Here is a 10,889-nt window from a genome sequence, read left to right as displayed (position 1 = left end):
GTGCTTGATCCAATAGAATATACCTTAAATCCGTCAAGCATTAGAACACACCTGTTGTGTTTCAACACAAATCTACCTTCTGATTTTAGTTTGGTTCCCGGGTTTCACGGCAAAATGTTGTACTTTGAGCGAGTGCAATTTGTTATTTTTGTGCAACATTATGCATTTTTATACTGTTGTTACTTCAGAATAAAAAAACAACAACAACACTTGTGAAACACAAGGCTGCTTTTCTTTCAGATAGCCACACTGCACTCATCGATACGGTAGTCATAGGAAATCATTTTAATTTTTCTTCCCTCAAAGCTGAATACAGAAATAGTATTTAAGTCATAATAAAGACAGATCGGGTTGTCCTGCCCTGTGTAGTGTGTTGTGATGCATCGTCCGGGACGTTCTTTGACAATCCAACCAAGATAAAGTTGAGCATATTTGGAGAGTTCTCACATTTTCTCATTTTTGGATGTAGAAGTCCTTCTTATGCAACAGGAGAGAGCCAGCGCCGAAAACCAAAAATGGCAAGGGACGTAGTTACACCTTGTTTTCTTGTTTTCTGAGATATTCTGCAGAGAACGTATAAGTGTAAGTGTATAAAGCTTTCAGAAGGGTATTGTTACAAGGGTATTTCTACAGTGACCAGTCTAGACAGTGTTGCTTAAAAGCTTTACACTTCTTTGCAGTTTACTACTGCTGGCTGAGTTTATCAAACAATTGCATGCTTACAGATCCCAGCCTCCCGCAATGGGGATGGGTTTTGAATAAAAAAAGCTGTTGGTCCCTTCGGCCCTTTCACCTCTATTGACAACCAATCAGGAACTTCGGTCCAAGGGTCTTTTCCATTGCTGATAAAGAGCAGTCCTCTTCTCTTGGGTTCTCTTGAAACTTAGACGGTAACACTTTTCCTCTAGGGCCAACTGCTACTTGACAGTGAACTGTGGTGTGTCTCCCGGACATTCTTTCTTCTACCTGAGACTGTAGAACCCTTTTCTGTTAGTAAACAATCACGTTATTTTGTGGGTGGGGATTAAGGTGGAGGTAGAAGTATCCCTGAACATGTAGCAAGCAATGGCCATTATGGTTTTTTTTACGTTTAGCTAAATATATCCAGTAATAAAACTTTAATTTGATCGTATTGTTGTTTTCCCTAGTAGGGTTTTCCATCCTACCAGTTATACATTTTTCCGTCTTAATAAAATGAGGATGCCCTGGTTAGGTCTTCGCTCAACCTCAACACCGCCACTACCATTTAAGAGTACTGTTGCTACCCATGGTATTGAATAAATTGCGATAAGTTTAGATACATAATGAAGTAAACACTACTTTTGTTTTGTATTTTCTCCCCATTAATTTCCCTAAAAACAAATGATATGCATGTCTTTACTGCAAATTATGGTGGCAGTGGTGAGCCGTTGAAGACATACTCTCTGAATCTGATTCAACCTGATCTTGTTAAACTGTAAAATTAACACTTAAAATGGCAATGAGAATGTAGTATAGGGGGATTATTTGTTTATCAACACGGCAGATGTGTGTGCAGAATGATCACAAGAAGAAAATTAGTTTGACCGGTTGCCATGGTTATCTCTGTGTGGTTAATTTGCAGTTGAAGTGTTAATTAGCGATGTTGTCAGCTTACTGTTGCATTTAATTGTAATCAGAAAACTCTTTTATATGTTATAGACCCTATAGTATCTGTGTTATAAAGGCTGGGACGAATTTCAAATTATAAATATGTACACTTTATGTTTAAACTAAAGACCGTCGCGATTCCCTTTGAAACAAATGGCGCGGTGATCATTCTTCAAAACGAAAGCTGGTAAATTGTGAAAAATGAATTAAACTGTAATCAAACAATGCTTATTCTTAAGAATATGCTATAGACCCTAGAGTATCTGTGGTATAAAGGCTTGGACGAATTTCGAATTATAAATATGTACAATCCATAACGTTATCTCTCTGGCTCATAGCTCAGCGGACTAGAATACCTCCCGTTGCCAAGTCGTAGCTAAGGTCCGTCCTATTTATGTGAAAAACTTTATATTTGGATTGTAAAACGCATGAAAATATAAATGAATGCTCTTAATTTATTTTCTTTGGCAACACATCAAACAACTGAAATATGAACTATTTCACGTGTGCAATTGATGTTTTTCAAATATTAAATAGATGTATTATATATTTATATAAGGGTGTCCGGGATTAAGATTTTGCATGGTCAATTCCGATTCCTCTGGCTAAGCCCATCGTTTTTTACACATATAACTTATGTTACACTTACACAATAACTTCTCTCTGGATCACCCACTATGTTTACATCCAATCATGACAAAGCCCCAATCGATAAAGAGAATGTGGAAGTGTTTGACTGATGAATAAAAATAAGTGAAAATGTGAATGACGCTTTTTAGCGACAATTTGAACAAATGCAGCACCATTCAATTGATCAGATCAGCAAAAAAGCACTGCGATATACTGATGGAGAGAACCACTTTCACCAGCACAATAAGTATGATTAACTGCTGAAGTTGACACTATACACATTTGACAATCTTTGATAATTTTGAAATAGTATGTGCTCTACTACAAAAAGACAATTATTGGAAAGTGCTACTGCCCTTAAATAAAGTGGTTATCAAACAACTAAATACAACTTTTTTTAAGCCCCCTCCCCCTGATATAATATTATTGGGTATAAAAATGTAAGCTGATATATATATATATATAAATAAACATAATCATTTTGTAGACTAAAGAATATAATCGTTCTAAACTGTGGTACAAGCAGAACAAACCACTCCGGGCTGTTACCATCATCACCCCCGCGTTCATTAATTCCTGTCACACATACTTAATGGCAAGATCCTCTCCCCCAGTGAGGGACACGGGATAAGTGCATTATGGGTAGCGTCCCTGACGCTCTTGAGGAATAACATGGGGTTGGACCCTCCCGTGCCGGTGGAGCCCAGACCAAGACCCGAGCCCCCACCGCTGAGCGGGCAGCGGCCGGCAGTGGCCCGCGCCTGGCCACCCGGGATGATGATGAACTTGGCCACGACACACAGGTGGAAGGTCCTCAGGTCCTCCAGGGCCGAGACGCAGGCGTTGTACGCCTGGTGGAGCGGAGGGCTGGGGACCACCAGATCCCTGAGGCGAGGGGGCGCACACAGGGTCTCGATCAGCTGTTTGTGGCCCGGGGGCATGTAAAGACGCATGCGCCTCAGGAAGGCCGCTGGATGGATTGGTGTAGAGAGGGAGAGAGGGGTTTGGTTAGCATGGGACAAACGACCAATGACTGCAGATGCCCAAAAAAGCTGGATAGTAATAGACCTTGTATGAACTGGTCCCCTAACTGTGGATGAAGTGAAAAAAAAGAAGATTGTTCCACTTTTTATATCCATGATCTGGCTCAATTCTACGGACAAGGTGGTCGATGTACAATTATTTTAGAAAAAAATTATTATGTAAACGCTTTTATATTAATATCCATGTCACACAATGTTTGACTTTGAAGTCAACATTGAGTTACATGCAAACGAGTGCAGTTCTAAGCCATGTTTGGCGAACGAAATACCAGAGGAAGGTCTGAGTTGGATGGATCCAGAACAAGCGGGGTTACCCAAGCGGCAGCCATGACCACCTGTTTATGAAGCCCTGGTGGAAGGGACTGACACGTACTTCATCTAATGGGCTATAGGGATGCTAAAATAACCGAGACCATTCTAAGTCAACAGGAAAATTTGGAGTTTGTTTAGGACCATAGTTTGTAGTTCATCTTCATACTATCTATGTTTGGAGGACCCGTTTTACAGTTATTTTTTTCTAAAAAAAAGTAATAAAGGACTGAATATCAATGAGTCTTTGCCTTAAACTACTGCGAGGGGGCCATGTAATGCCCTTGATCGGCAGTGTGGTATCGTCAGGAACACTGCGTCCATATTTATTACAGTCCATGGGGTTACCTGACTTCTCCTCATGCTGGACGCCTAGGATGGCGTCGAAGCTCTGTACCGCTGAGCTCTGGGCTGCGCTACAGCCCGACAAATACACGGGCTCATCGTTAACGCCTTCGTAGACCAGCCCGTTTGGCAGCTGAGGGTTGTCTTTCCACCTGAGCAACACCAAGGGGGAGATTCTGTTAGGCTTAGCTCAATCATTATTAGTCTATATTTATGCTGTATGGGATTTTATTTGATTGTTATTCAATGATTGAATTCTTACATGGTGTAATCATGTCCGAAACAGGATGGGAGAAATGTTATATTACTATATTAGGCATTGATAGGTTATGTTGTGGACATGTAGTGAAATTAATGTTTCATGTTTAGTATATTCTTTAAACTCACCCTGAGAAGAATATCCGCAATGTTCCAAAGAATTCGGTTTGATTGACATGTTCTGTGAAAAGATCAACAGCCGGTAAATGAACCTCCTCCCATTTCATCCTGCAGAAGGACATTTCGGTGACTCATTGGTCATGTACCGTGCATGAGGTTAAATTCTTTCTTCATCTGTTTCAATGACGCGGCTATTTCGTTGAGACCCTTTAGCAGCCCGGTCTCATCGTGCTCTTCCATGGCCATTCTCACTGCCAGGATACCCTTCACCATACGAAAAAACAACACATCATCAGTCTGACCCGTCATGAAGCTTGAGTGATGTTTAACAAACTGATTTCTGTTGTCCATATTCGATTCAAATGTTTTTATACCGCACATTTTATACAAAAACTAAATGCAGTTCTATGTATGATAATAAGAAATTACTGTGTGCGATAAAATGGATTTGAAAGTGCTTTACATAAGCATAACAAAAATAATAGGAAGACAGAAATACCAAGTAAACAAAAGAAAGATGAAAATAAAAAGGCATGGTTAAGACCTGAATAACGGTCTAAAAGCGAGGCTAAAAGGTGAGGTTCAGCTGAAGTATACGTTCTGTTGTCGTTGCACCGATCTGTAACTGGGTCAGTGCATAGCGGCCGACACTGGTTTAAAAGTGGTATCAGTATCAGTGGCTAGAATCTGCATAGCTCTGATACTCGTCCATTTTTTATAGAGGCATATTTGGTAAAAGTAAATTTTCACTTCAGAACTGGCTTTTGAATATTCAATTTTATCTATTTATTCCTACTTTACAAAGCTGGAAATGGGATAGCCTTATATAAAGCTTTTTAATTCAAGAAACGCATTGGTATATCTGATCCGTACGAAGATAATCAAACAAGAAATACTGCTGTGGTATCTGGCTTTCTACTGGTAAATGAAAAAATGGTGTTCTATAACAAACCTTAAGGCCACATACCGCAGCCTTCTCAACAATCCACGACACCAATAGAAATCCCCGACAGCTCTCATTGCCAGGGAAATTGAGAATTAAATCCATGTTCCTAGAACAATAAGTAATTTAATGATTGAAAGATAATTTGTAAAAAGAGATGGACAAATCTCAATGCAAGTGGTTCTGCTTTCTTACTTCAGTTCCAAATCCCTGCAAAAAAAGAACACTGTGTATGTTAGCCAGTGATTTTCAGAACATATGCTTTTGATTTGGATGAGGATGAAGATGACTATCATCCTCATCATCATCTTTGAATTATTTTGGGGCTCACCCCGCTGGGTCCTTCAGCTTCCAGTTGGCTAGGACACAGTCAGAGTACGTCAGGATGGCTGGGAGATCCAGCTTACGGGAAACCAGCGTGAAGGGGACAGCGAGGGCTTTGGGAAGTCTCTGTCAGGGGGAAACAAGTGTGAAGGTGAAGAACTCGATTTCAACAAGAGCCCTTTTAATGTAGTCATTGTTACGTATTTTAAGCACATAAGCTGCCCCCACATAGCCACTATGAAGCAGGATCGAACACACAATCTGCATTACCCTCAAATAGCCACTAGAAAGCAGGATCTAACACATAAGCTGCAATAACTACTCCAGCCACAGATGGCAGCCCCTTTAGACAGGTGAGGAGGGCGGAGCCAATACGTCACACCGACCACAACTACTTCACATAGGCCACGCCCACTTGATACAAATCAGCGCGGGAGTGAGATTGGAGGTGAGAGACATAGGCGGACCCGCATAGAGCCTCGGGCCTATGCCCCGGGGGTCGAAGTAGCTTCAGTATTTCTCTCCACAGGTGTTAGATGCAATTCCCTCCCTTTTGCTTCATAGTTACCATACCGAAATACTTTAACAAATAAAGTGAGTTAAAAGCGACCTGGATTGGACTACTTTCTTCAAAAACGCGACATCATCTAAAAATCAATTCCAATTGATTGAATTTATGAAGCATTTATATGTATTTTTTGACTCATCAGTTTGATTTTAGCTTGTTAGCTTGTTAGACAGTACCGGAGACAAAATCTTTACCTGGGCAGGGTTTTGCTCTTCCTGCCATACATAGCCCATGGTGATGAACCCCAGCGCCAGGTGGGCTAGCCTTAGCTCTCGATAGCTACTGAGAAGATTTATGCTCAGCATGGGCATCTGAAACGTTGAAGGTTGAAAGATTAGGGCTTTATCTTTAAAACTGCAATTTGTGGAACTAATAGTTTGTGTAATATCTAAAAGATAATGTACCAAGCCGCACCTTACGTACCAAACCCACTCTCCTATCGCGTATTCCATCTTCATGAAAATGGATGTCAGTGCATATACAGCCTTTTCAATATTCAATTCAAATGTATCACTACAATAAGTCAATGATCTAATGATAGATGCAGATGTAGATTTTCTACATCTACATAAAAATGGCCACAAGGCTCAGTGCATCCAAATTACAATAGTGCACAAAGACAGGGATCTTTAGGCCATCAGAGCCCTTCCCAAACCCATTTCAGTTAAGCAGTTAAAGTAATTTTAGGGTCCAACTCTTAATGCAGAACCCCTGTCCACAACGGCTCACGGGTCAGGGCTCCAGAGGCAGAAGAAGCGTTCTGTGTTTATCTAGGTGAGGAGCAGTCTCCAGATGTGCTCCTTGGCTACCTCTTCTCACCTAACCAAAGGTTCAGGGGGAGTATTATACTAAAGAAAGCGTAATTCACAAAATAACTGACACAGTGTCTCCCTTGGACATGACCCAGATGGCCTGGCATCCGGCCATTTGGTTCATCCTTGTAGGGAAATAAACAAATGGAGGTTTGTTGGAGAGGCCCTGGCCTGTTCTTACTCTAAGAAGTGTGAACACAGGTGTGTGCACGAGAACACAGAGAGACACTAGAATACACCAGCATTCTACACCCCTTTCCTCAACAACAATGTTTAAATTCCCTATTAGTTACATATTCGTATAATTAATGTTGAAAGTTTTACTATCCAATTTGGGATTTTCATTTATTTCAGTTTTACAGTATATGCCATATGTTTATGTTTCTTCTTCTTGAAATAAGTAGTATTGCAGCAAACAAAGTATTTGATCTTTTGACTGTAATGACTGTAATTACTTTTTAGGGATAATTATGTGTTGAACGATTTATCCTGTTTGAACAAAACCTATTACAATCTCAACCATGGCACAAAAATCCCCTGCTATCCAGGCCACTCCCCATCGCTAAGTACTACACTGAAGCCAAACCGACAAAACCGAAGTGAACTGAGTGACCCAAACCAATTAGATTCAACGCCACGAGCACACTGCGTTCTGAACCACGCACAGGACGCATATATTATAAAAGCGGTTGGTGTCACTCAAAATGCTGCTCAGATGTGAATATTCCCTGCTTCTGTGCCACTCACGGCACCTGACAGCCAGCCCTGGAAAGGACATTAGGGGGAGACTGGCTGAAGAGTAAAACACTAAAGGAGTAGCGCCTTCCCCTCTGGGAGGTTAGATGTAGAGGTGGCGAAGAAACCAACAACCTCAAGAGGCACAGAGGCCCGGACAAACCGCCTCAGTGTCGTCCCCGGTGAAGCTGCATTAGTAATGTCCTACGCGAATGAACAAAGAGGTCAGAGTACCTCATAAGAGGACTTGAAAACCGAATGGATCAAGCCTTCCAGATTTGAGCTCTATCATTTTGTGTGAAAAGAAAAGAGCCTGTTTTTATGGCAAGACAAGACAAAATACATCAGCTGATGTTTTTTTCATTACAAAGATTATTTGTAATCCTTGTGCACGCATAATCTATGCTACATGTTTGATATAATCAAATATAATTATTGCCAATATGGGAATCAGAAGTGTTTATCTTTGTTTACTTGTCGTGCTGAGTACTAAAAATATAAATTTTACCCAATATTACAATAAACAATATTACAATAAGTTGATTCTGAGTTATGCTGTTCATACAGTGCTCTAGAATTAAATTATGTCCCTGTGTATACCTGAAATACATCAAAACTACTACACACTGATGTGATATCCTGTGTTCCACATACAGAATGCTTCCTATACCATCATTCTTACCTTTTGAACCACACTGCGTAGTTGATGTTTGTTAATCAGGTGGCAAATGTTATGGGCTATTTCCATCCATATCTGGTAGTATTCCGGAAGGTCCATCTAAAATTAAATGCAATATAACAAATTTCAGAAAATATGGTTAACAATGTCATTTATAACCCTGTAAAACACTGGTGGTTGTGACTGGGGGGGGGGGGGGTGGGTCAGTGTCATAATATGAAAAAACCTAGGTAGGAAGGTTTAGAGAGAACTTGTTGTCAGTACTCATTTCCTTGAAAGCAAACCTTTGAAAATAAAAAAAGCCTCTGGCCTTCTTCTTGATTTTATAGACAGTTGACAAACAACGTTATGGTAATTTACTCCAGCTTAACTAAGGCCAAACTGTCTGAATAATGATCAGTTAAAGAAAGATGCCAAGCAAGGAACAAGTTGGTCCATCTACATGAGATTGTGATTTGTTAGGAAAAATTTATGATTTGTACACTCACGACATGTGACGCCATAGCTGAGCTGAGAAATCTTGACAATGTTAGTACTGTTTGTCTCTGCACAATCATGTGTAAACATGGAGAACCGGAGGGAGCTGAGCACACAGCCCTGGGGGGCGCCTTTGGTGGGGATCACTTTAGAGGTTTGGTCAACGAATCACACCGTCTGGGCAACGTCATGAATTATAGATACATCTGCATAGGGAGGTGTTGAGTCCAATGTTGACCATTATTTTGAACATTTTAAACTAGAGTTATCAGAAAGAAAATGATCAGAAATTTGATCGTATTCAAGATCAACACAACAAAACACTAAAGGCGTCTCCCCATAAAGGAGACACCCCTCCTAGAATAAACTCTAAACACCTTCCGTTTGAAACTCATGATGCCTAAGGTATGTCCCTTAGCACCACATGTGAATGAAGAACAATTATATAATATTAAATATATCTATTATAAATTAATAGTTTGATTTATTGCCTATTTTAAGTTATAAATACATTATTTGCAATCAATCCAATTCATAGGCATGTGGTAGGAATCAATAGAGAAGTGAAGTGGTTGGAGTCAGTTGACTCCTCCGATGACTCACCTCAAAATCCCCTACAGTGACTTTCTAAATAGGAAGTGGGTGTGTGGCCACACATTGACTTTTTGTTGAGTTAATATTGGACTTATCAATAACAGGGCTAAGGGAAGATAGGGATGAGGGAATATAGAGCTGAGGGAACATAGGGCGGAGGGGACAAAGAGCAGAGGAAACGTTGGGGGTCTAACACAAAAAAACATTAGTCAGAAATTACTTCTCATTCAGAGCAGTCAGTGCAAGGTCCGTGGGTTGAAACAATAGCAATAATAAACTGGTTAGTTAAAATCCTGAAAACAAGTTACTCAAAGTAATACTTGTGAAAGAACAAACCTTTTTGCCATTATCCATGGTTAATGTCATCCCTTTTCCCCTTTTTTGCATTATTTTGCATGTAGAAATCCTAAACAGTCCCTTTAGGTCATATAAATAACATGAAAACCTTCCATATATCGCTTTAGTACCATGTATATGTGAAAAAAATAAAAATAACGTTATACACTGTATACATTACATACATTAAAAATACAAGTAGGGTTGAGGCACATGGTATGAATCAATAGAAAAGATAAGCTTATTTTCACTTCCAGGTGGAACTGTGCAATAGTTAAACCTCTGATATTTGTGTGATTTCATATAAATGCCATAGTATGCTACTCACCAATGGCTCCGTAAGAACAAACCCAAGTTGTGATATATCAAATGAGTACATGTCTCTTTGCAGCATCTCCTCGCTCGTAGTCTTCATCCTGTCTAATGCTCTCAATATTCTCTATAGCAGGAAAAGTGACCTTCTTGTCTGCTGAGCGAGAACTTACCATTTCCTTTTAAACCATCACATCACTTCTCCTAAGATATTCGGCTGGAGCCTGAGAGCCAATCACATTGCATTTTTCTTCATAAAGTTGTGTCAAAGTTCAATCTGTTTCTCTTCTGTCAACAGTGTGGGCTTCTCCTGATTAGTGTCTTGCCTAGTTGTTACTAATGTAATCCAAACATTCTGCGAGGTTAGAGCTTATTCAATGTATCTGTAGTAGGGGAAGGTATAGGAGAAGGTAATTCTTCTCTCGCTTATCGTTTATAATGTTATACATTTATCTGTGATGTAACTTCGTGTTGTGGAAAGTAGAGAAGTGAGCCTATGTTATTACTTTTTCATTGCACAAATTATTACATATATATAGCCTACTTTCACCTCACTACATTTAGAAAACACTCTGCTTTTTTCGACGTTTTGCGGCAAAGTCGGCCTGGCCCTATGCTGCCCCAGTCAAGTTTTTTAACGTTAATTTTTCTTGTTTAATTTCAATAAAATAATCGAATTTGTTTTAAATTATGTATATATATATATATATATACAGATAAAATATCTCTACATATAGATCTACAGTATATCAATGTATATATATAGATATACATC

The 10,889-nt window shown here is 39.7% G+C and overlaps 1 protein-coding gene across 1 annotated transcript; it reads right to left on the bottom strand.

The window, feature by feature from the left end:
• Positions 1-2,070: 2,070 nt before the first annotated feature.
• Positions 2,071-10,344, bottom strand: LOC132473067 (indoleamine 2,3-dioxygenase 2-like). The gene is made up of 10 exons (XM_060073014.1): positions 10,131-10,344; positions 8,399-8,494; positions 6,364-6,480; positions 5,609-5,727; positions 5,473-5,487; positions 5,287-5,386; positions 4,481-4,598; positions 4,344-4,395; positions 3,960-4,108; positions 2,071-3,229 (listed from the first exon to the last, which is right to left on the bottom strand). Exons 1-10 carry the CDS (start codon positions 10,215-10,217, stop codon positions 2,829-2,831), a joined length of 1,254 nt encoding a protein of 417 aa, XP_059928997.1. The 5' UTR covers positions 10,218-10,344; the 3' UTR covers positions 2,071-2,828.
• Between the last annotated feature and the right edge of the window lie 545 nt (positions 10,345-10,889).

The sequence above is a fragment of the Gadus macrocephalus genome, chromosome 15 (genome assembly GCF_031168955.1).
Source record: "Gadus macrocephalus chromosome 15, ASM3116895v1".
In the NCBI taxonomy this organism is placed as follows: domain Eukaryota; kingdom Metazoa; phylum Chordata; class Actinopteri; order Gadiformes; family Gadidae; genus Gadus; species Gadus macrocephalus.
Note: the sequence above shows the minus strand (reverse complement) of the source record. Positions and strands in the feature narration are given on the sequence as shown.

Coding starts and splice junctions, on each gene's coding strand:
- LOC132473067 (XM_060073014.1), bottom strand. CDS start 10,217: ATGAAGACTACGAGCGAGGAGATGCTGCAAAGAGACATGTACTCATTT. Junction 5,728..6,363: donor AAGAGCAAAACCCTGCCCAG/GTAAAGATTTTG, acceptor TCCCCCTGACAG/AGACTTCCCAAAGCCCTCGC. Junction 4,599..5,286: donor CTGCGGTATGTGGCCTTAAG/GTTTGTTATAGA, acceptor CGTATGGTGAAG/GGTATCCTGGCAGTGAGAAT.